The sequence below is a fragment of the Rhinolophus sinicus genome, chromosome 16 (genome assembly GCF_057876585.1).
Source record: "Rhinolophus sinicus isolate RSI-liver-muscle chromosome 16, RSI-T2T, whole genome shotgun sequence".
Classification (NCBI taxonomy): domain Eukaryota; kingdom Metazoa; phylum Chordata; class Mammalia; order Chiroptera; family Rhinolophidae; genus Rhinolophus; species Rhinolophus sinicus.
The window spans coordinates 163,287,037-163,313,968 of record NC_142516.1 but is presented as its reverse complement, the minus strand read 5'-3'; the positions used below and the strand labels follow the sequence as shown (position 1 = coordinate 163,313,968).

At 37.6% G+C, this 26,932-nt stretch overlaps 1 protein-coding gene and 1 long non-coding RNA gene across 24 annotated transcripts in view; one reads left to right on the top strand and one right to left on the bottom strand.

The window, feature by feature from the left end:
* RBM26 (RNA binding motif protein 26) overlaps positions 1–20,318 on the bottom strand; it is a 77,890-nt gene extending 57,572 nt beyond the window's left edge. For 22 of the 23 annotated variants that reach the window (XM_088792907.1, XM_019742564.3, XM_019742566.3 and 19 more), the window contains exon 1: positions 19,779–20,316. In XM_088792907.1, the coding sequence (XP_088649033.1) occupies positions 19,779–19,849 (71 nt within the window). In that variant the 5' untranslated portion in view covers positions 19,850–20,316. Of the gene's footprint in view, positions 1–19,778 lie in introns of all 23 variants that reach the window. The other variant, XM_019742573.3, reaches the window with a different exon arrangement.
* LOC141571010 (uncharacterized) overlaps positions 20,292–26,932 on the top strand; it is a 34,829-nt gene continuing 28,188 nt past the window's right edge. Inside the window, exon 1 of the long non-coding RNA XR_012495461.2 lies at positions 20,292–20,427. This is a non-coding gene — a long non-coding RNA (uncharacterized LOC141571010). The remainder of the gene's footprint in view (positions 20,428–26,932) is intronic.

Sequence of the window (26,932 nt, the reverse complement as noted above, 5' to 3'; positions counted from 1 at the left end):
GGAAATTATTGCTACAAATAAATGGGAAGTCGAATGGTGGGGCTAACTTTAGGCACAGCTGGATCCAGGAGTTTACATGATGACATCAGGACCCCCCAGGAATTTACATGATGACATCAGGACCTCCCGCTTTTCCATTCTGCTTTCCCTGGAATTTGCTTCATTTTCAGGCAGGCCCTCTCCATGTGGCAATAAAGATGGCCCACAGTAGTTCCAGCCTTACAAGTACACTATTCTGGCAGCTAGAGAAGTCAGAGAAAGGGGCCTGCCCTTCCCTCCCCCTGCATGATACTAGTCCTTGAAAATGATCCATGTTCCCCAGAGTGGGCTACATCCCACTTCAAGGCAAGGATGGGCAGAGCTCCATGACCAACAACCTCATTGGAAACGAAATACTCCATTTTTTAATGAAAAAAATAATTGTATTTCCACAAGAAAATAAATTTTAGTGAGAAGACTGACGTTTCACATTTTTTGCAAATATGTCTGGCTTAGAAGACAGATGACTCTAATATTTACTTTTACATTCAATCAGTTGTGATATGCTGTTTTGGTTGAAATATATGAAGAAATCTGGTCTCGCACAGATATACAGTTGGAAAAGTAGGGACATCATAGGCCCAGTGAAATATGAAACAGTCTCAAGAAAGTCCAGGAATCCTTACACCACACTTGAGAACCACTGTTTTAAAAACTTTGAAGATTTTAATTAAATGTCTAATTCAAAGACAAAGTCAATTTTCATTTTCTTAAAGGTAAAACCCAATAATCAGATTGTAAACTTTATGCTCTTCAGAGTAAAGAGCAAAGCCCAAATGGCAAACAGCGCAGATAGGTATGGTCGTGCCACAGAACTCTCACTTAAAAGAAAAGTGGAACTGCAAATGAAATGCTGACATGGCAGCCCACAGCACAACTCCACATTCAGCATGTTTTAAATTCCCAATCATAGCTGACTTCTCTGGGACAGAGTCCTGCCTTTCGAAGGTCACCCCCTTCAGTTACATGTGGATTCACATTCTACTTAGTTACAGATTACTGAAAAATGAAATACAGTAAAATTCGAAAGTTGTAAGATGTCTTACCTCCTGCCCCCCACTTCAGAACAGACATTAAAATCTGGTTACTATCTTTTAAGTACTATTCCCTTTCAAATCTAGTTGTCCTCTAAAGCCAAACTGCCAGCCTTTCCTTGAAGCAGTCTAGTATTGTTTTTTGTTGTTGTTTTTTTAAAAAATACTGGACTGAACTCCAAAAACCCAGGGTTTTCAGATTTCTAGTCTGGTGTTATCATACTCTATTCATTAGTTGGTTTAGTATTTTATTTCCCTAGGCTTCAGTTTTCTCATTTTTTAAAACAAAGTCACTGAACCATGTGATCTGGAAAAAAAAAAGTGTCATTTTTACCTATAAAGGCTAAGCTTTCACCATCACTGCACTCCCTCCCCTCCTCTTATTCCCAGGAACTTTTAGTTAACTGAACTTAAAAATAATTAAATATGTAATAATTTTGTTTTTCCTCTAGACCTTTCTCAAAAGCTATAGAATCCCCCTTTCTGACACTCATGAGCAAATTTTGAACCTTTGGGAGGGATAAATAATAACTAATTCTACTAAGTAGAAACATTTCATCTATTTTTCCTACACTGGCAGACAAATCTGTACATATTTCTACCACTGTTAAATTGTTACAAAAAAAAAAAAAATTGTTACCATTGGTATGCTTGTCTGTTTCCCCCATAGGGATTCTAGGTAACCATGCCTACCTTTTCCCCAGATCCAATCACAAGGTGTTAAGAAGAGTGTACTAATTATCACATTATATAAGAGCATACTAAATCACAGCGCATATCAACTAAAAGTCACAAAAAGCAAAGCTCAAGTTAGGTCTAACCCACTTACGACAAATATAAAAGTTCAAGTTCAAAATTCTGTCACAGATATAAAAAAAGTCAATAAATATGTCTCCAGTATTTTGACAAGTCCTTCCTAGTTGCCTTTTCCTCCCATATAGCCTGACTGCTGAGATGGCCCTCATACATACAAGGTCTGGCAAGTAAGTTCACACACTTGTTGCAATGATGTTGCTAACCTTTTTTGATATCAGAGAGATTATTCATTATGAATTTGTACCAACTAGGCAAACAGTTAACCAAGTTTACTATTTGGAAGTGCTGAAAAGGCTGCGTGAAAGAGTTAGACGACCTGAACTTTTCACCAACAATTCATGGCTCTTGCATCACGACAATGTACCAGCTCACACGGCACTGTCTGTGAGGGAATTTTTAGCCAGTAAACAAATAACTGTAGTGGAACACCCTCCCTACTCACCTGATCTGGCCCCCAATGACTTCTTTCTTTACCCAAAGATAAAGGAAATATTGAAAGGAAGACATTTTGATGACATTCAGGACATCAAGGGTAATCCGATGACAGCTCTGATGGCTGTTCCAGAAAGAGTTCCAAAATTGCTTTGAAGGGTGGACTAGGCGCTGGTGTCAGTGCATAGCTTCCCAAGGGGAGTACTTCAGAGGTGACTGTAGTGATATTCAGCAATGGAGTATGTAGCAATTTTTCTAGGATGAGTTTGCAAACTTAATTGTCAGATGTATGCAATTTACTTTGAAATACATCAAAGGAGGAAAGTGATAAGTACACTAAAATGTTAATGGCAGAATCTAAGTGATGTGGGTGTGTCACTATAAAATTCCTTCAACTTTCCTGTGTATTTGAAATTTTTCATTATAAAATGTTGTAAGGGGAGGAGAATCAAGCAAAATCAACTAGGAAAATGCTGAAAACAAATATTAGTGACTGGGGACTAACCTGACTAGGAATTATAAATCACCAAAAATTGAGAGTGTAGTCTAATAGACATAGATCAATCTAATGTATAAAAATTGTAGAATAAACCCAAATATGTTTAATAATTTAGCATGTAATTAAGGTGACATCTCAAATGATTAGGAAAATATGGATTATGTAGCAATTGTGTAGGGATAACTGTGTACACCTGAATAAAAAGAAACTGATAAAGCTAGATCAATACTTCATGCCTGACACTCAAACATTATCCATTTCAGGTAGATAAAAGTTTTAAGTGTTAAAAATAAGATCATAAAGGACATGTATGATACCACTAGACAACTCTGAAGACAGAGAGTGACTTGGTTCAATTTCTGGCTCATTGACTTACTGTGGTAAGTCTATTGATACATGGCCACATAGTAAGCTCTATGTGATAGTTATTGCTATATTGTCATTATTTTCAGTATCTTCATCTCAGAATGGGGAAAGTTTTTCTTCCACGACTATGATACAAAACCCGCAGACCATGAAAGAAAGGATAAATCTAACTACATAAAATATTTCTATATTTAAAAAATTACCCTAAGCAGAATCAAAACATAAATGTCGTATGGGGAAAGAGCTGCTGCCCACATCAGTTTTCTTAAAATATGAAAAGTACCTACAAATCAATCTTTTTTAGTATAGGTGCTGCCAAAGCGAGCACTCAACCTTTTAAGAAACCAATAACGCAACAGAAAAACTAAACAGGGTATGAACAATTAACAGAAAAAAACACACTAAAACTACATACCTATGCATTCTGTTACACATAACAAAAATTGCCAAATCTAACTATAAGACAAATGCATGTTAAAACTACACTGGGGTGGGCCGTGGGCCAACCCGGTGGCTCAGGTGGTTGGAGCGCCATGCTCCTAAGACCAAGGTCGCTGGTTCAACTCCCACATGGACCAGCAAGCTGCACCCTCCACAGCTAAGAATGTGAACAACAGCTCTCCCTGGAGCTGGGCTGCCGTATGCCACCATGAGCAGCCGACAGCGTGCATGACCGTAAGCGGCTGGCAGCCAGCGAGAGCTGCCGATCGAGTGCCTCAGCTGCGGGGAGTGCAAGGCTCATAATACCACATGGGCCAGGGAGCTGCGCCCTACACAACTAGACTGACAAACAACGGCTTGAACCAGAGTTGTGGGGGAGGCAGATGAACGGGAGGGGACTACATTAGGAGTGTCACTTCTGGTCGGCTGTGGGAAATCACAAGAGACACAATGCTCTCATCCTAACAACAAAAAACAAACCAGTTAAGCTGCAAAATTATGGTATTTTTAAAGCCCAACGAGATGAGAACACAAGAAAACAAAAGAACTGCTGTTTCCCCCAAAATAAGACCTAGCCAGACCATCAGCTCCAATGCATCTTTTGGAGCAGAAACAGGGTAACTAAACACCAGAGGTGACAAGCCCTTAATAAGAGACAAGAAACCATGATTACTCTTATCTCTGGTGGAAAGACAAGAAGAGAAATCTGCCACCGATGGAGGGAAAAAGAAAACAATTTTTTCATCATCTTTTAAGAGTCATACGGATTACCAAGGCAGATTAGAATCCCAAGGCCTTTCAGCTACATAGTGCGTCTACAACCACTCATCAACCCTCACCAAAAAGTCAGGCGTAGTTCTGGAGGCAGAGAAGGAAAACTAGAAGAGATCTGCCAAAGCACCCCCAACTTTCAACCAGCAAAGTCTGGGAGTGGAGCAGGAGGGCTGAGCAAAACTCTTCCAGGCATTCCAAGCCTTCAGAGAATTGGGTGATTACCCTACAAAAGACAAGAAGAGGAGCAACAAAGCAACAATGCTGAAAAATAGCTACAAACGTAATTAAAGCGGAGGTGGGACTAAAGAGATCTGAGAACAAAGAGATCTCAGCAACTCAAAAAACCAGGGCTGTTAAGCAGAAAATGATCATTCACCAAGTTCCAAAAGCTGGAGGTAAAGTGCAGGCAGGTATCCAGAATCTTCTTATTGCTCAGATTCCAGGCCCTATGAAAGCAAAATCCTGATCCTGCCCTCAAAACTTTAGAAGCCAATGGTGAACTGAATCAAAGTAAAGTTTTTACAAAGCCCAGAACCAGGTCAACTACAGAGTAATTGACTCAGCTTCCACTGTAGTGGCCTAACAAAAGAAAGGGCATGCCCCTTAATGAAGATAAATTTACTTACTTTGGTCTCCACCTCAGTGTTCTTTTACAAAATGTTCAGCATAAGATCAAATAACAAGGAACACAAAATAGTAAGAAAATGTGATCCATATGAGAAGAAACAGTCAATGGACGCCTACCCAAAGATGGCCCAGATCATAGAATTATTTGACAAAGACTTTTAAAAACTATGATAATAATGCTAAAGTATTTAATAAAACATATCGACAACATGCATAAGGAAATTGGGAATTTCAGCTAACACACACAAACTATTACAAAGAGCCAGATGGAAAAACCTAGAAATGAAAAATACGGTATCAGAAATAAAGAATTCTATTTCAGCAGACGGGACTCCTTAGAGGGAAAAAAACCAGTAAACTTGAAGACAGGAAAACAGAAAATATCTAAACAAAAAGCAAATGGACAGAAGTAATTTTTAAAAACATATCTGAGATGTGTGGGACAAATCACACAATCTAACATACAAGTAGCTAGTCTCAGAAAAAGAAGAAAAATGAGGCAGGAAAAAAATGTTTGAAGACATAATGACCAAGGACTTCTGAAAACTGATGAGACATCAAAACAAAGATCTAAACTGGCAAAACCAAGCAGGATAAAGCACATAAAAAGCACATACCTGTGTACACCTGCCCTACAAACAAAAAACCCTAAGCATATCATAGTCAAACTGCTGATCAAATAAAAAGAATCAAATCTTAAAAGTAGTCAGTGAGACAAAAAGACACACATACAGGAGAACAGAGGCTCAAATGACAGCCGATTTCTCACCAGAATCAAAAGAGGACAGCAGGAATAAAACATCATAAAACAGCTGAAAGAAAGGTATAAAACCAATGACCTAGACTCCACCTTAGCAAAGAGGAGATAAGCAACTGAATTAAATTCCAAGTAGGTAGGAAAAAAGGAAGTAATAAAAGTACTGAAATAGAAAACAACGAACATTGTTCTTGGAAACGATAAACAAAGTCACACTACTAGCAAAATTGGTGAAAATAATAAGACAGTAAAATACCAACATCAGCTATAATTTTTAAAAGGGGAGGGGGAACACAACAGAGCCTATAGGCATTACATAATAAGGCAACAATGCAAAGTTCGTATCAATAAATTTGGTAATTTAAATGTAAGAAAAATCCTTGAAAAACATAAACTGTGACAAAGAAATAGAATATCTAGATAGCCATATACCTATTAAAGAAACTGATTTTGTAATTAAAAAAAATCAATCCCACAATGAAAACTTCAGTCTCAGATGGTTTCATCAGTGAAGTTTTTCAAACATTTTAAGAGAAAAATAATACTAATCCTAAATCAAGTTTCAGAAAAACGAACAGAGTATTTCCTCACTTCCTTTAATAAGGCCAGCATAACTTTAATTCCAAAACTAGACGAAGACAACACAAGAAAAATATAAATAATCCTCATAAACAGAAGCAAAAATTCCTACCAAATATTAGCAAACCAAATCCAACAATACTTATAAAAAGGACAAAATGTCATGATCAAGCAGGATTAATCTCAGGAATGCAAGGCTGGTTTAATACCTGAAAACCAATCCATATAATATACAATATTAACAGAAAAAGAGAAAACACCTATGATGATCTCAATAAATGTAGAAAAATAATTTGACAAATTCAACACCTTTTCATGATGAAAACAGTAAGCAAATTAAGAATACAGGGGAATTTTCTCAACCTGGTAAAAGGCAGTTATAAAAAAATCATTTCATACTGAAACATTTAATTTTTCTCATAAGACTAGGAACAAAACAAGGATTTCCACTCTTATCACTTCAATTTAACTTGGACTGTAGTTCCCAGCCAGTGTAATAAGAAATGAAGGCATTAAAAAAAAAATCACAAAAATATCATTATTCATAAATGACATGACTGGTATAAGAAAACATCAAAGAATCTGTAACTACTAGAAGTAATAAGTGTACTTAGTAAAGCTGCAGAATATAAGGTCAATACATAATTATCAATTACACTTCTATGTACTTAACAACAAAAATTGGAAAATTACATTTTAAAATAGTCTTATAAAACATCACATATCCAAGGGAAAAAACAAAAGATTAGGCCCTCACAAAGAAAACTACAAACACTGCTACCAGAAATTAAAGAAGACTTAAATAACTGGAGAGATATACCACATTCATGGACTGAAAAATTAAATATAAAGATATTCTTCCTTCTAAAATTTTGCTGAATGATTTCTACATTCAACAAAACCCCTATCAACAATCACACAGGCTTTAGTGTGTGAAACTGACAGGATGATCCTCACCTTTATAGAGAAATGCAAGAATTCTGCCTAACCAAGACAATCTTTAAAAACGACAAACTTGGAGAACTTACATAAACCGATTTCAATACTTATTATAAAGTTAGTTAGCTTTAAACAATGTAGTATAACCAACAGAATGTACCAACGCACAGTCCAGAAACAGACTCACATACATACAGTTAACTGATTTTAAACCAAGATGCAAAGTGATCCAATGGGGAAAAGAAAGTATTTTTAATAAATATTTCTGGAAAAATTGGTGATATCCATATTAAAGGAAAAAAAGAAGCATTAGCCCTGTCATTCCATATACATTTTTTTAAAATTCATCAAAGATGACAAATAGACCTAAAAATAAAATCCAGAGCCAGAACATTTCTAGAACACAGAGTACCTTCATGATCTTGGAGGAAACAAGTTTCTTGGACATGAAAGCACTACCCATAAAAGAAAAATAAATTGGACTTAAAAAAATTAAAAATTTCTGCTCACAAAAAGACATCATTATATACAAGCCACACAGTGGGGGGAAAAATATTTACAGCACATATATTGCTTATGAATACATAAAGAACTACAAATCATCATTAAAAGACAGCCCAATTTTGAAAATAAGATGTAAACACTTTACAAAAGACACGATAAGCAATAAGCACACAAACAGGTCCTTGATAGCATTAGTCATCAAGAAAATGCCAAATTAAAACCATAGAATTAAACTGTCAGCTCAAAAAAATAAATAAATAAACCCTATGACCTAGCAATTACTCTCGTAGGTGTTCACCTACAAGAAAGAAAATATTTCCACAAAGACTAAATAAGAATATTTATAGCAGCCATATGCATAAATGCCAAAATTAGAACGTGCTTGCCTTTGTTAGGGAGGGAAAGTAAAACCTAGAAAGGAGCACAAGAGAACATTCCAGAGAATGTTCCAGATTTTGTTTTATGTGGTGATTACACAGGTGTATATAACATATGTCAATACATATCCAACTAATCTGTTTATGTTAATTATATGTTAAGTATAAGATATACACCATACTACTATTTGTCCAATTTATTAATAAAGGACGATTAAATAATTATGGTATATCCTTTACACTAAAATACTAGATAGCCTTAAAAAAAACAAGAAGGGCAAGCCTAATACCAATTAAGTAAAAAAGGAGAAAGAAGAATACATAAACATATTTGGTTGTATGTTGGTAAAATATCTCAGGAAGAATCACTAACAGATCTCAGATGTATTCCTTTATTTCATACACCCAGAAAATAGTAAATATGACCTCAAGTTAAAAATAACTTCTACCTGTTCCAGAAATGGACTGAAAAGAATTTTTCCACAGAAATAAGGTGGGGGGGGGGGGGGGCGGTAAGTATGGTAGAAAGGGTTTACCAACCACTCATTTCTCTTTTCCTTTATTCTCTGGGACTAAGGAAGCAGGAGGAAGGCCAAAAAAAAAACTCCTAAAAGCCATTTAGCTCAAGTTTGACTTAGTCATTCTCAATGTGTACACAACTAACACTGGAATATCTTATTTTTCTTTTTTCTCATAATACTATCCCTTTCTATTGATTGATACATATGAAATAATTTTGAGAAGTACTGTAAGGCAAAGATAAGGTAGTGCTAAAACACAAAAAATGATAAATTCATTTTAACTACTCAGCATTCAGATGGAAAAGCCAAGGCAGCAATAAACATCAACTCGACAAACATTAAGGGGGTAAAGAGAATAATGAAAAATAATTTAGCCAACAACTAATTACAGGAAAACTCTTCTACCAGCTGTAAAATTCATCAGATTAGGACTGCCATAAATTTGTTTTCTGTGTAACGCCATGGAGGTCAGCAATCTTCAACATAGCAGCAGCCAACAATACTTGAATGAGTGAATGTTAATACTTTTCAGTGTTTTTCCCCCCAGGAAGAAAACAAACTCTAGCTAATCTGAAGGTGCTATAAAGTAAAAATAAAGCGAAATAGACCTAGATATTAGAAAATCTTCCATTTGCTCACATATTTGCTTCTCTGAAATAAAATTCCAGGTAAAATATGGTGTATGTCATATGCCTCTTCCCTTTACTTAGGTCATGGGTACACAAATGAAAAATTTCAACTAATGCATTTTATACTCGGGTGTATACCACACACAAGGCATTGTGCTGGGTGCTGTACAGAACACGAAAACAGTTAAGTGTTAAGTTTTGGAGTTTGTTTTCAAGGAAGGACCTTAGACTCTAATGACAAAGCCAAAACAAGTAAGAATTAACTACTAAACAAGTGTGCAAGTGATGTGTGTCATAGATGATGCAAACTAGTGCCCGCAGAGAATGACGGCACTGCTTTCAGCTGGATGGATCATAAACAGCTTTCTGAAAGAACTGGAATCAAACCTGACCTTTGACTTTAACATATATAAAGGAAATGGAGAAAAGCAAGACATCATAACGCACAAGAAGGCTCTGGGATAGAAATGTGTTTTGAATCCTGTCTCCATCATTTATTAGCTATGAATGAAGTATATTACTTAATCTTCCTAAGACTCAATTTCCTCATCTTTAAAACTGGGATAACAGCTCACGCACGATGAATGCACAATGTTGGCATACAATAGGCTCTCAACAAATGCCATCTACTACTGACAAGTTGAAAGAAAAGGGACAGTAGAAGCAACATGATGCAGAATCACAATGAAAAAATTGGCTTTGTTGAAATTAACTCATGTAAAAAATAGGAAGATATAAGATGGAAAGATAATTTAAAGCAGATCATTAGAGTTCCAAAAGCCAAGTTAAAAAGTACGCAATTTATTTAAGAGTGCTAAAGGTTTTGATCAAACAATAGGATATAAACAAGGTTGGGCATTCATGATCAAACTGGGACAAAGGACTAGATATAGAAAGTTTGTTAGGAAACAAACTGCAATGGTTTAGATAAAGAGTATGGGGACCCCTACTGAGCAATGTCCTTACTAAGAATTATTAAGCGAGACAGAATCAAATGATTAACTACATGGGGGGGTGAAGGGACAAGTCAAAAAATAAAATATCAAGCATTATGTGGACAAGACAGGGTTATGTAACAAATCTGGTAAGTTCAGTGACAAAAAGGAACCTTACAGGATGATCTGGTCATAAATTCCTAACTGGGCAGGTCATGATGGGGAGTCACGTGCCAGACATATATATTCTCTAGTACAAGGTTTTAAGTGTGCCCTGTCCATTGCTCTTGTGCATTAATACACCCCTAAAATGCCAGCAGCAATCCAATTTTCCAGACCCTTGGAAGGTATAAACACCCTCAAGGGAGCACACAATCTTATTAACCATCCTATACCTTGTTTTTGCCTACCTTTATGTAACCTTCCTTATGCTCCCTCCCCTAATTCCAAATTAAGAAACTGCAAAACTGTTATTCTCAGGAGCATTTGAGATCTTGCTCTGCAGTATATGTCATCAGTTTGGACTCAAATAAATACATAAAAATTGGAAGTTTCTTACATCAACATTTACTTGGCATAGTTGGCAAGATTCCAAAGAAGCCCACCAAGAACCATCTCGCGGACACAGACCTGGGCCTGGTGCCAGGTACCAGCAAGGGCCTACTGTGCCCACTAGCTCCCCACTTGAACTCGGGTTAGTTTTCCCTTTGAATCCCTGACTTCCTTGCTTTAAATAGCAAGTCCTGACTTTGAGCTGTCCTTAGAAAATACTCACAGTGGATAAGGGTTGCGATAACCCAGGGAAAGGAGAGGAAAAGTAAGTGGTTGTTTTTAATTTCATTTTAATTGGATTGCTTACTGTGAGTCTGAACAAAATCTTTGCTGGTTAAATGAGAGACTGAACTCTGTTTAGGTCCAGAAGAGAAAGGACACTTGCTTCCCCAACCCGAGCAGGCAACCCCGCGGGAAGAGAGTTGTTGCGGGTCTCTGAATACGCAGTGGCAGGGACACTGCGAGGCATCTGCGCAGGAACTCAACCTAACCTGGAGAAGCCAGCAGGAGCCCGGAGATTTCCTTTCTTTATGGAGAGCAGGGCACCCTGGAATGGGTTCACTCTAAGAGAGGCTTCTGTGCATTGGAAAGCACTGCAGCTCTGGCAGTCTGGTAAGCTCTTGCTGGTCCTTGCTTGGATATTCTGGGGTGAGAATCTTTGAGGGGTAGCCTGAGGAAAATTTTTCTAGGGCATGAAGTGGTCCTATAGGGATATCCACTGCATTCTGCTTGTCTGGAGACGTGCACGGAAAAGCTCGTTTTCCCTAGAAGTTTGATCAGACTCTACAGTTCTTAAAATTAACACGGGAAATTGTGCCTGAGGTCAACAAGTCCCACAACAGCCAGCCTCCCATTATACTAAGATGGCTGAGATGAGCATCCTTTGATACTTCTAAATTAATCTTTTCCACACACAATAAGAAAAAAGCCAGCTATAAAATTAGACAGAATGAATGGAAAGTATACTTAATTGGTCTCTAAAGCTTTAAAAATAAGATTTAGATAAATGGATCAACCTATGATGTTGTTTAGGGGCAACCCAATTGTTTGTGGTATTAAAAACAGCTGTCCTTATTTTAAAAGGGAGGTCATTTGGAACTGAACTTGTCAAGGACAGATAGAAATTGTAAATGCCTCCAAAATAAAATTTGGGTCCAACTGTTCTTTTACAAACTAGTCAGTTTTTCTCATGCCGCAAGATCTCTGTTTGCTACTGTTTGTATGTGTGTCTACATATGTTGTAAATGTGAGATAATTTTCTACCTATGAATGGCATTATGAAAATTAATTTAAAGGCATCTACTTGTAAGGACTGTGTATTCTATAATTTTCAGAAATACGGAAACTAACTCAAATACTTTTCAAGTTCACAGGATAAAAGGTTAATCCTTAGTAAATAAAAGCTAGTAAATTTGTTGGCTTAAGTAGAACGGACATGTCTTTTGAGTTACTGATATTAAATATTTTACCAAGGTTTTACAAAAATAAGTCGATGTTAGTAACTTACTTTAATGTCACTAAAATATGATTCTAGAGGTTACAAAACGTCTTCATAAATTTGACTTCTTAGTTTTTATTAGAAATTGAGGTTTCACGGGTTAAAATCTCAGTATATGTAGGAATAACTGCTGTGGTCCTCAAAACACAAAAAGATTTGTGTTCTCTCCTTATGAAAGAAATTTTAAACTAATCAGACTTGTTTTTTTATGCTGAATTGCATGGGAAGCTTTATAAAATAAGTGATGAAAAAATTGGGGGAGAGGAGATAATATTGTATGGGTAAATAGTGGTTATAAATTAAATGATTAGTTAGGACTATGGAAAACCCAAGACAGCTGCTTGGTTGTCTTGGGTTTCTAGGCTCTCTGGCAAATCCTGTTTTCAGTTTTTGCATTCCTTCATGCACTAAGAATTAAAGCTGGACTTAAACGAAGGAAGTTATGAGCTGACATTATTCAAAGGAAACATCTTACACAATTGCCAAGGTTTGATAAAGTCACTTCAGGAAAATGCCAAATTGGTAACCACTTCCTTCACAGTGAGCTCCCAGGAGAAAACCACTTTAAAGATCACTGACTGCCACCTGGAAGTTTTGTTTATGGGAAAAGACATCAAATAAGACTCTCTCCAATCTCACCGGAAGGGACCTTATCAGGTGCCTGTGAAGGGACATCTACCCTTGTCTCTGACACTCACCTCCTGCCATAACATCAAAAAGTCCTCCAAGATGAGATGTTACTGCTAACAGAGCAGACGGCTATTCCAAGACACTGACAAGGTATGTAATACCTACAGACTGATGTTGAACTCAGAAACCATTTTGTTTGTCTTTACCTGCCTGCTTAATATTAGTCATAAGTTATGCTTGTTCTTTAATTTTCTCTATACAATCCAACCATTTATGATTACTAAAGATGTACACTCGTAAGATAACTTTTAATACTCTTTCTATGGTTTATGTAAATGTTATACTAGATGCAAATTACAGAAAAATGAGACAGATGGAAAAAACTCAGATCATGATAGTTTACAAGATAGAAGTGATCCAGACTGTTTTTCACAATGAAGGCCGTAGACTGACTGCCTTCCATTTATTTATCTGCCCTCACCTTTGGGGAAAATGTGGCCTCAACGCACATCCCATGGTTCTGGAATTGCCCCCTTGTCAATGATCCACTGATTCAACAAGGGGACATCAATACTGAGACTTCCTAGTGCTGTGAGACCACCATCTGACCAAAAGGTTGGTCATCAATGTATTCTTAAGATTGATTTATGACCAAATGGGGTAATTGTGGATGAAAAGGGAGTTCTGAAATAAAACTGACAAGCCCAGTGATGGAAAGTAACCTTACAAGATGATCTGATCATAAATTCCTAACTGGGCAGGTCACAGTGGGTAGTCATAGCCCAGGCTTATAACTTCTTTAGTATAAGGTTTTTAAGGAAGTCCTATTCGTTGTTCTTGTGCATCTAGCTTAATACACCTTTGAAACACCAGAAGTAATCCTTTCTTCCAGACTCTTGGAAAACCACCCTCAAGGGAGCACATAATCTTAATTATCCTGTACCTTGTTTTCTCCTACCTTCATTAATCTTCCTTGTGTTCCCTCCCTAATTCCAAATGTATAAAAGAAACTACAAAACTGTCATTCTCAGGAGCACCTGAGATCTTGCTTCCTGGCAATGCCATCAGGCTGGATCAAATAAACTCTCTTAAAAATAAAAATTCTCTATAGGTTTGGATGCTTCTTATGTCAACACTTGAATAATTAAGAGAAATGAAACAGAAATAAGTGAATTCAGAGAACATTTATTTTCAGAAACATAGTTTAAAGTTCAGATAAGAGAACCAGGTGTACATACAGCTAGCAATTGGAGGTAAGAGCTTAAGGCTTTGAAAAGCAGTCAAGTCAAACATACATACATGAAAAATAAATGCAGAGAGGTTCTCTTGAAAAAGGTCTGAAATTCAATGCAGATGTATATGTAGTATATACAACATCCTAAGGAAGGAAGTCTTTCATGAAACTTTCAAAGAACCTACAATACACACACACACACACACACACACACACACTTTTTACGAACCACTGGTGTGGATTATAAAAGAAACCATCCATGGGAATGAAGGTAGATATCAGGAGTGGAAATGGCTGAGAAAAAGTCATGGGAACAGAGCTTGCAAAATGCAATTAAAAGGCAAGAAAAAGAACTAACGGAAATAGGACTGATTTGAGAAGAACCAAAGAATTAGGGAATCAAGACCTCAAAAGTTTAAACAAACAAAAAAGAAGGCAGCATCAACATTATCTAATACACACATAGATCAAAGAATAAAACATTTATATAAATTCTTTACATTTCGTAAACATAAATCATTGGTAATACTGAGGTAAGCAATTTGGTTGAATATATGAAGAAATTATTTTGTAAAGCATTAAGAAGAAGTAAATGGTTGGGGCCAAATGAGTGAAAAATTAAAGACTGACAATTATTTTAAGACTTATCAGTGAAAGGAAAAGAAAGCTAGCATGAAAGTGACTAAGAGAAATCTATGATTTATTTTTTGCTTTGTTTTTGCTACTATTGTTGCTGAGTTTTTCTACCTTAAGAAATGGAAAATTGACATTCTATGTATGCCCAAAGGAGTCTGTAGAAAGGGAAAGATCAAAGAAGGGAAACAGGAGTAAAGTTCAGGAATAAAAGATCACCTTTCAGTTCTTCCTGTAAAACAGGAACAAAAATAAATTTTAATGTGGTGAGAAAGGTGGGGGTGAACAGGGAAAAACTACAAAAACCCAAAGGGGTTTCTTTCTTAAACTCTAAAGCAATGACAACCATGATGCTTTAGAATTTTCCTCCTTTAGAATAATAACAGCTACTGCTATGAAAATGTAATATTAAAAAAGTGTATATAATAATGGGAAAGAATACACTGTATTGTGCAGTAGTAAATTAAAAACATGACTCCAGTCAAAAAGCTTGAGTTTAAATCACTGTTCAGTCACATGCTACATAGCTAATTGTGTAACTCTGGGCAAGTATCTTAACTTTATGCTTCAGTGCCTCAGCATCACCACTTGCAAAATAGAGGTAATAGTACTTACCTCATAGCACTTGGAAGTAATCCAAAGCTTTTAAGAATGCAAACAAATGTTAGGTAGTAGTGGCAGCAGCAATGGTAGTGATAATATTAACAGTAGCAGTAGTAGTAATGTAACCTACCTGTGTTTAATCAACCAGTTATTTAAGGAAGGAGAGAAGGGCTAGGCTCTAAAAAATATGCCTCATTCAATCCTTTCAACTACAGAAGGAAACAATCAACTATAGAAAGACACAAGTATAATTCTCCCTATTATATCAATAAGGAAAGGGGAGGTTCATCGGCTTAGATTACTCAGTTAATAAATGGCAGAACTAAGATTTGAACACTGGTCTGTGTGGACACAAGACTTATTTTCCTTCCATTATACAACACTACCTTCACAGCACTACATAGCAGCAGGAGCACAAAGTTAGGCATTCTGTTCTTCAATACTGAACTCACAAAATCTGGGCACATCAAGTCTATCTGCCTTTCAATTTTATTTTCTGAAAAATGAAGGGGTTTGATTAGATCTTGTGTTTTTTTTTTCCTTTAGCTAAAAAAGTTCATGATTTCATTCAATTACCACCGTTAGAGGCCTGTAAACTCATAAAAAGTTTTAAAATGTAACAGAAAACCTTTTCTGTTTAAAAAACAGAAAAATTGAATATCAAAAAACAAAAAAAACTTACATTTTTGTCCAGGACTTCACGTCAAAAAAACTGAATGTTAGAGAAAAGACCAATATCAAATTTTATTTTATTGTTACCAAGTATGACTAAGCAAATGTTTGGGAGAACAAAACATCAATCTTAAGTATTTCAAGATGACAATTAACACCTAAATTTTCAATATTTTATGAAAAACAAAACACAGAAAGAAAAAACCCTGCTATACCCACACACCTTATAATCAAATAAAACACAGATTTACTAGCTTTTATTTCATGCTGAAACTGCAATCATGCTAAATTTTTTTTTTAATGTCAACCTGAAAATTCTCCTGCCCTAAAACCCTTCACTAGCTTCCTACTACCATTCAAAGACATTCAAAGTCCTTAACATGACTCAACAGAGTTATATGACCTGGCTCCTCTCTTTGCAGCTATCCAATGCTATTCTTCCCCTTGCTCTATTTCTCAGTTTCCTTCAGTTCCTCCAAGACACCTTTTTTCTTTCATTTTTAGGGCCTTCATCCAATCTGTTCTTCAAAACCTACAGCTCTCCGTTCCCATCCTTTTTCAAATAAGCATATTTGAGATCAAATATAATCATGCCAGAAAAATCTTTCCTGACCTCCCAGACATATATTTTGACAACATTCTGGACTTCCTAACACTCACTAGTCTTGTAATTATTTGTTTAACATCTGTATTCCCTGCTAAATGGTAAACAATATGAAGAGGCTCATTTCATGTCGTTTCCTACTATTTCCAAAGAGCTAACACATTGATTAGCAGAGTACATTAAGTGCTCAATAAATGTTTCTGAATACATTCAAAATGTGGGGCAAGTCCAAAACCACTTTTTAAGTAAGTCCTATACAAGTATGAGTTACATTTCACCCTTGGTCTTTAAAATGTTCCTCCCTCCAATAGGTGCTATTTGGCAATCATATAGCTTTAAAGTAAAGCCAAAAAAAAAAAAAAAAAAAAAAAAATCCCGTAAGATCATCAACGCATTTCAAAGTTTCACAAAACCAAAGTTAGAAACCACAGGTCTTAATTGGAAACAGCTTTAAAAGTCATTATTTAAAAGAATTCACCTGAAATGCAATTAAAAGACAGGAACTTGGATACAAGGGCTCAATTTTACCACAATGAAGTATGTCATAAAAGGACCAATCCCAATTTCTACCACTGTCTAGGATCTACTAGTAGGGCCTCATTTATTCCAACATTAATGACTGCAGTGCTACAGTCATATGAGTAGGCTATGATACCTGGAATATACTTTATTAAAACTAAAGAAAAATAAGCATACACACTTAAGTAGCTATAAATAATCTTTTAGGTTAGTGGAAAAAAAAGGAAATGGTAGCAAAACTGGTAATTTAAAAACTGAAGGCTTTTCATATTTTTTTTTAAGTTTTCTGTTCACCTAATACTTATGGAGTGCTAATCACAAACCAGTGTTCAAAGATTTTCTTAATACATATTCGTTATTTTCCCCATTTTAGAGATGAGGAAACAGAGGCACTGAATTAAGTAACTTACCCAATATTATACAGCTGGTAAGCAGCAGAAAAAGAATTCAAAGCCAGCCATTCTGGCTCTCGAGTTCTCTGTCTCAATCACTACACTACACTGCTGCCCACTCTCTTTCCAATCTACTGAAATAGGGCTTCTATCTACACCATCCCACTCCAGTGAAATTATCTTCTTAAGGTCACAATGACTTCTACTTTGCCAAATCTAAAAGCAACTTATGTGCCTCCATCTTTTTTATCGATTCTGCAGCATCCCATCAAGTTGACAACTCGCCTTTTTTGTCATACATTTCTTTAGTGACATACATCCCAATTTTCTTTCTACCTCAGACCAGGGCTCTTTTCTCTTCCCTATCAACACATTCTTCCTAGGAAATCTCCCACAATCCCATGGATTTAAATACCATCTGCATGATTCCAAATTTCTCTAGTCCTGGCCTGAGTTCCAGACTCATGTACCCAAACACCTATTTGACATCTCACTTAGATGTGTAACACCTTATACTTCATGATCCAACCACCCTTCCCCTCTCCTCAATCTGTTCTCTCCCAGCCTTCTTTACCATCATCTACCCAGTCGCTTAGGCTAACTGTAGTCATCATCCTTGATTTCCCATTCCCTCATCTCCCACATGCAATCCATCAGCTAGTTCTACCAGATCTACTTACAAAACATATTTAGTTCTGTCTCCACTATCACTTTAATGCAAACAACCTACCTCTCTGCTTACAATACCCTTCAGAATAGTCTCCTTGCTTCCACCATTCTTGCCCCCTTAATCTCCATAAAGCAGGCACAGTAAAAACAAAATCAAATCAGTCCTTGCCTCCTCTAAATCATCTGTCTTCCAATTATAATTTAAATAAAATCCTAGCTCTGGACCATGGCCTATAAGCTCTTATATGCTTTGGCCCCTGCCTACTGCTCCAACTTCATGTCCTTCCATTCTCTCCCCTACCACAAATTTCCTTGCAGCCACAATTGCCTTCTTTTTCTTGGAACACACCCTGATTATTTCTGCTACAGGGCCTTTGCACTTGCTGTTCCTTCTGCAAACAACATTCTTTTTCCAGACTTTCATGCAGATGGTTCCTTCTTCCCCCAAGGTGTTGCTCAAATGTCACTTCCTCTAAGGCCTTCTAATCACTCTTTCACATAAATCTGTTTTATTACAATTGCCATTGCTCTTAATTATTACCTGAAGTTATCTCATTTGCATGTTTATTTTGTCTTGTCCACTTTGGAATTTGAAAGCTCTATCCCCAAAGCCTCCCAAAGTAACTAGCGGGTGCTTAATAAATGTATTAAATGAGTGGATTTTCCCCACTGCATTTTAAGTTGTTTATTGTAAATCAACCAATTCTGATAAAGCACTTTGCCCATAATATTTTCTCATCACGTAGTCAAAGATAAATCCTTAAAACACTCCTTATTTTACCCAATCTAAAACATCCCAGAACTCCGACCACCACCCCCCCAGCACACACACACATACTCTCTCTATAGCATCCCACTTAAAACTGCTCAATATTCCATATGGATAAACCACATTTTCTTTCTCCTCTACAAGAGGACTAACGTGTAGGTGTGAAAAGGGAATTTTACTGAGTACCTCAGCACCTGTTACATCTTTAATCAGTTAAGAGAGATGCCCGATGTGCCAGATAACACATGGGAGACGTGGCCTTTCTTTCAGGGATAGTATTTAGGTGAAACATTTAAGTGGCTTAGACTAGAGCCATCCAAATCCCTAATAAGGGCTATTCACTTTGTTTAAATAAACAAAATAAAATAGTCTGTGGGCGGGGGATTATGCTCGGATTCACTAAAGAAACCGATAGGAGGACCCTCGGCGTGTGTGTGTGTGTGTGTGTGTGTGTGTGTGTGTGTGTTGGGGTCGGTGTACATATAACGGGAAAAAAAAGAGCAGGGCACAGTAGGTTCAATGACCACCTCAGCGATAAGACAGAGGTCAGCTCGGGCTCTCAGGGGTACCCAGACCAGGGAACGAGGGTGGAAGAAGAGAAGAAAACACAGAGCCCTGGGATCTCCGTTTACCGCTTCGGCCTCCACCGCAGGCACTTAAGGAAACTGCACATTTCGGTGCGTCCGCCTATTTCCCACTTCTATCCCTGCAAGAAGATAGCCCCGGATACTCACATGGGCTCGAGAGTCTTGCTGAGCCAGGACTTCAGTGCCTCGAAGTTTTCAATGATCATTTTAGAAACCATCCACAGCGGCCCCGAGGCCCGTCAGACTCGTCAGCCAGCCCAGGTCGCGGCCGCTACAGCCGCCGCTGCCCCCGCCCCCTCCTCCGCGCACCGCCCGCGTGGGCCGCCGTGGGAGGCGCCGGTGGCAGGTTCCCGCGAGCCGGGATAGGTGAACAGCTCCGCGGGGACCGCTGCAGTCTGCAAGTCCAAGGGGTACCAGGAGCTTCCCCTCCCCGGACCCCGGCCCGGTATGAAGCAGCAACGGTTTGCCCGGGCCCTCCCCCTGCCCTCCACCCCACCGAATCTTTCTGGACCGGGAGCGCGGCACGCGCCTAGACCCGGACTTTCTCTCAGCGTCAGGACCAGGTGCTTGTTGGCAACGCAGAAGAGGCAAAAGTGAAGAAAGCGAAGACGAAGGGCAGCTAAATGGGAATGATTCGGGGGGTCTTCCCGGCTCCCAGCACCCCCAAGAAGATGGCTGCCGATAAATCTCGCGAGAATTGATGAAGTCTCGCGATGATTCCTGGAGCCTGCTGGGAAGAGACGTAAGATCGGCGGAGAGCACGCTAGAATTGTACGGTAGTTTGAGTTTTGCGTAGGTACGTGGCTTGCGGTTTTTGTGCCTTTTTACACTTTAATTCTCTTTAGGAATCAGGGTTTGGTTTTACAATGAGGGAAAGACCACTGATTTCAGAAACAACGGGAGCCCCAGCTCATCCTCTGTAACGGATGGCCGTGGCGCGTCAGCTGGAACGAACCTGCGGACTGGAGCGCTCTTTAAGGGCTTCCACACCGGTGGGTGCGGGGACGCAGGGCAGGGCCTCCCGTTGGTTGCAGGTTTGCTGCGCTGCGTCCTCCGTTTACCTGTGTCCTGCAGTACCACGTTCTGTGTGTGCTATGATGTGGACAAATTTGGGAAGCACAGGCTGGTATAATCTAACCTATGAGACCTCCAGAGGATTAGTGTCTTGTCCAAAATTAGTCGGTTTGTTGGCAGAGCAGTAATGCCCCAAATGAAAGGTGAGATAACCTTGACAGTTCTCAAATAGTTCCTATCTGAAACTCTGGGACTTTTTCCCAGCGAAGATAAGAAAGAGTTTGTGTTTTTAATTCTCTTCATTTAGAGCCGATCCAGCCCAGGTAGGGAAATTACGTACAATGAAAAGAGAGACCCTTCATATCATCATCTCAAATAAATTAACCTCCCTTCTCCTGTGTGGTCAATTAAGTTTGCTTCCTGCCCGAGTCCTGTTTGCTGTTGTTTACTACCATTAAGGTGTTGGGTGGGTAAAGTCTAGTGCCTGTAAACTATAATCAATGAAAACAATTCAAAATATAAAGACACTTAAGTAGACCAATAAAAGTAGACCAATAAAAATTTCTTTATGGCAGACACTAAATTGTTAAGAACTCAAAAGTTTATAATTTGCTGTAATGAAGTGTCCTTAAGCAATAAGTGGAAAAGATCAAGTAAGAAAAGCTAGACATTTGTTTTTAAATATAGCATATAGAATAAGATGTAAATAAAATCTAGCTATTGAATAACCAGGGTGTTGATTAAAGCAATTTAGCTCAGTGAAATAAGCCAAACACAAAAGAACAAATATTATGTGATTACACTTATATGAGGTACCTAGGGTAGCCAAACTCCTAGAGACAAAAAGTAGGATAGTACTTGCCAGGGGTGGAAGAGGTAGGGAAGAATGGGGAGTTATTTTTTAATGACTAAAGAGTTTCAGTTTGGGATAATGAAAAAGTTTTGGAGATAGGCCATACTGTTAATTTACAATAGTGTGACTGTACTTAATGCCATTGAAGTGTACGCTTGAAAACGGTTAAAATGGTAAATTTTATGTATATTTTACTGCAATAAAAGATGTTGTATACATTTAATATTGCTAGTGGAAATGTAATATTCTAATTGTTTAGCCTGTTTGTTTAATAGCCTTGCCACTGACTGACTCCACCATCGGTTTGAACCTTATCACCAACTGTTCCGTAACTCTGGCCCTCCGCAGAGGAAACACTTCAGCAATTGCTACTAGTGTAAACTGGAATCAGGATATACTATCATTTTCCCCTTAATAAGATCAAAGTATTTCTGGTAAAAGAAAAGAGTCTGAGGAACCATCACCAATTCTTTAGTAGCCACTCCATGTGTACTGATAGTTGACTGTATGACTCCATGTAGCAGTACTTCCATACTTCCCAAGGGGTCCAAAACATACCAAAACGGTACAGAGTAAGAAGACTAAGGAGTTGTGCTATTAGTAATAGACTGGAGTTCTTTATTTTGTTCCACATTTTAGAAAAGCACTATCCAATAAAAATATGTTAGCCACGTATATCATTTTAAATTTTCGAGTGGCCACATTTTTAAAAAGTAAAAATAATAATAATAATACCTTTTATTTAGCCTATTTATCCAAAATTGTATCATTTCAATGTACAATTAATATAAAAATTATTGAAATAGTTTACTTTTGTTGTTACTAACTCTTTAAAATCCACTGTGTATTTTATACTTATAGTACATCTCAGTTCAAACAAGCCAGGATATACTATTTTTCAAAAAGTCTAGTGCCTGTAAACTATAATCAATCAATCAATTATAAGGGCTCAATACCCGTGCTTTGCTAGTGGCTATGGTATTGGACAGTGTAGCTTTAAAACTTTAGAGAGTGTCTCTTGTGGGCTTTTAACTGTGCCAGATGTCTGTTGTTTCAGTGTTGTTGGTCATTTTTCTCTGCTCAAGTTCTGGCCCTCAGTAAGAATGGGCTCTGGCAGCCGGTTTGCCCAGTGGTTAGAGCACAGTGATCATAACACCATGGTCACCGGTTCGATTCCCACTTAGGCCAGTGAGCTGCACCCTCCACAACTAGATTGAAAAAAACAATGACTTGACTTGGAACAGATGGGTCCTGGAAAAACACACTGTTCCCCAATATTCCCCAATTAAAAAAAAAAGAAGAATGGGCTTGAATTTCAAAAGCTCTAATTAAGGTTCTACATCATTACTTTTGTAATAGACAATTTGTCCTAAGGCTACTAAGCAAATAAGAACAAAATGTAGAGGTGAAACTTCTTCAAAAGATTATTTATTCCTCCCCTCACTTCTATTAGCCAGAGAATAAAGGAGGGAAGAGGAGGATAGGGTACACACAGTTTTCTTCTGATTCTTGGCTTGAAGGACAGCGACATCTCCATAGTAAATCCTTGTTGGAAAAAAAAAAAGCAGTGAAATGAATGACATGGCAGAGTACTCACAGAAGCTCCATAGGAATCATAGGCATATAAACATATAAATACTCACTTCTCATGGAACTCCAAAATGAAGTTTGTGAATCTGCTTTGCTATCTCTTGGGGTGTTTTTCTTAAGGTGTTTATCCTTACAATAGCTAATGGAATGTCCTAGGTAGCCTCACAGACGAAAGGAACCTCAGGAGCCCTGACTCAGTATATGAACTGTCAGACACTCGTCACGTTATGGATTTTATTCTCCAGTGTTCATTCATTCAACAAATACATGGTACATCTCAGTTCAAGCCACATTATAAGGGCTCAATACCCATGCTTTGCTAGTGGCTATGGTATTGGACAGTGTAGCTTTAAAACTTTAGAGAGTGTCTCTTGTGGGCATTTAACTGCCACAGATGAAAGCCTACTGCGTGCTGTGAACTTCTCTAGGCCCTGGAGATACAGATGTAAACAAGACAGGCAAGGTCTTTACCCTCCTGGGACTTGTATTCTAGCTAGTCTGTTAGACTTTCTTAGGGATCTTTTTGTTTTTTGGGTCTCCCTGCCTTCATAGATTTTTTTTTTTAATGTTTCTTTTTTTTATTATGGAAAATTATAAACATCTACAAAAGCAGAAAGAAGTATAACCTTTCCCATCATCCTGTTTCTATAATAATCAACTCCTGGTCAATCTTACTTCAGTGATACTCCACCGTCTCCCTTTATTCCATTTCAAATTATTTTGACAACATAGACAACATTTCACTGACAGATGGTTTTTAATAATATATTTGTTCCTCTGGATACTGAAATTTACATCTGTCTGTCATCAACTGTGGCAGTTTGTGCAGGAGACTTTGGAAATGTATGAATGTGTGTGTGTGTGTGTGTGTGTGTGTGTGTGTGTGTGTGTGAATATGTAATATATATATATGCATATAAATCTTCAACCTCCATCCAATCAACCATTAATACCTATTGAGTCTTCATCCTATGCACACCTAGAATGTACTCATTGTCCTTCACCCCAGACTATATACTGCAGCCGAAGAAGTCCATAAAAGCCCATTCTAATCATGGCACTATTTAAAACCCTTTATTGACTCCCCACTTCCCAGGCTAAAGTATAAATTTATTACTAACAATACTTAATTGTGATTGTGTTTTATGGTATTAAGCACTGTGCTCAATGCTTTACTTTCATTGTGTTAATCATGATTTAGCATTCCCATTTTACAGCTGAGAAAATTAAGGCTTTGAGTTGCCCAACCATGGCAGAGCTTGAACTCAGGTCAGTAAACAACAAAGACCACAGCTTTAACAGATTTTTCATTAATTGGCCCCTGCGTAGCAATCCAGCTTCATATCTCACTTTTTTACGTTTCATACTACAATGCTGCCATACCAAAGTATTTGTACTTCCCCAAACGAACAGTACTGCATTATATAATGGACAACCTGGTACAGGCTGAAGAAACCCTTAAAACAGGAACATAAATATGTTTTTTAGAGAATATGGGATTTCTTTTAAAGTATTAAACATAATGATAAAAACCAGACAGAAGGACTTTCTCACATGTATTTTAGTTAGTATTTTTATTTTAAATTTCAGATGGAGAAGCATTAAAATATGTTTGATGCTGTGGGCCTATAAAATCCTTTATTCCTACAAACAAGCTATGCTGTTTTTATTCTGTTCTTTACACAGAAAGCATCCCTTCTGTTTATAACACCATGCTCACCCTGTTCTTTACCAAACTTCTAATCATCCTTCAGGACTTCTCTTAAAAATCATTTCCTTCAGGAAGCCTTCCCTGAATAGGCTGAGTGTCCACGGTGTTTATCCCTATTATATCACACTGTATTGTTAATATTTGTCTATCTACCATATTAGAAAGTCCTAGGTTCCTTGAAGGCAAAGCTTTTTTCCATTCACTGTTTTATTCCCAGTATCTAACATAATAGATAATACATTTCCTTTCTCAAACAAACTTAGGCTTATTAGGTTGCCACAGCCAGACAGAGTGCACACCATAGAGAGTTCAACATTTCAACAGGTAGAAGTTAAGAAAGAATATCTTTAGAGTTCGACATAGGTTGGCCTTGGCAGCAATTGGTCAGAATTTGTAAACTAGGAAGTTGCTGGAACAATCAGTGGGCTTGTCTTTAGGACACATGACTTTGTATGGAGTTACCGTTAGGTTTGTCTGTGGTCTTAGAACACCATGGGTCTGAATGAGCTGGTGTTAAGAGTCTGAACTCAGTTTGTCTTGCTTGTTAATGGTTTTGTACAATTTTTCTCTTTCGTGAGTTGCAAAACAGGTTTGCAAGTTGTGGTTTCTGTTTCTATCTTCAGTTTCCCCTCACATTTTAGTTGCCAGCTGAATTGGTTTTCTCTTTATCAGAAGAATAATGACAAAGTTCCCAATATGGGCTGTTATAATTTGATATATGCCATGAAATAGCAATATAAATGAAGTATTTTGGAGTTAAGAAGAAACAACTTTTTTTAACTATCATTTCTTTGCAATCCTGCCATATGCAAGGCTCTACATACATTATGTATTAGGCAAGTTGCATATTTTATTTAATCCTCAACAATCCAATGAAGTTGGTCCTATTTTTCTTATCCTCATTTTAAAGTCAAGAAATTGAGATGCAAAAATGTCAAATAACCCACTCAAGGTTACCCAGTTAAGAGATAGATCTAGGACTTTATTAAACATTTGGTGGGTACCATCCTGGGAGCTCTATGTAAGCTCCAAAATAGACCTCTGAAGTAGCTCTATCCTATTGCACCGTTGAAGAACCTGACATGGAGAAGTGAAGTAACTCATCTAAAATCACAGAGCTCATGACCACATCATAGGGGCAGGATTCAGACCCAGGCATCCACAGTCTATGCTCATCATCACTTTGCTACTTCTCTTGAGCCCTGTACTCCACAAAGAAAACCACTGGAAATTGTATAACGCTGGGCACTGAAGAAGCAATCATTATTTAGGAGAGCTGCTTAGCTGAGAGGTTCTGGTTTAGGGTCTCGTGAAATTGCAGTTAAGATGTCTGCTGGGGCCACAGTCTTTGAAGTCTTGCCTTGAATTGGAGAATCTCCTTCCAAAATAGCTGCTGGCAGAGTCCTCAGTTCCACAGCATGTAGGCCTCTTCATATGGATGTTTAAGTGTCCTCATGATATGGCCGTTGACTTCCTCCAAAGCTGCAATCCAAGAGAGAGCACGATGGAATCCACAATGCCTTATGAATTTGCCTTGGAAATCTAACACCATCCCTTCCATCACACTCTATTCATTAGAGTCAAGTACAACTCACATTCAGGGGAAGGAAAATTAAGCCTCACCTTTGGAAAGGAAGTATATCAAATAATTTGTGGACATACTTTAAAACCACGGCACTACCCTTGAGGCTGGGTGAATACTATGTCAGTGATTCCTTCAGCAGTCTCTGCAGAGAATTGACTGCTTGCCTGCCTATAACTACCTTGGAGAATAGAGACTTTGGTGGTGTGTTTGTCAATGTTTAGCAACTGGCTTTCTAGAAAACAAAATGGGTGGATACATTTGTATATACATAAGTTTTACTGATATAAAGGATGTGCAGCATACAACTTATGAATAATAAAATGTATAATACTGTTTATTATAAATTAATACAGTAAATTGGTTCTCACAAAATGTTTTAGTTGATTTTTGCCAAATGCTTGTTATCTGTAACATTTGCTACCTCACTTTCTTATGTCTGGACAATCAACAAAACAATAAATCAAGCCTCGCTCTGTAGCCCTTGCCAATTTCCATAGTGTAAATGTTCTCACCATGACCAATTTCAGGTTACTAACGTATCATTGAAT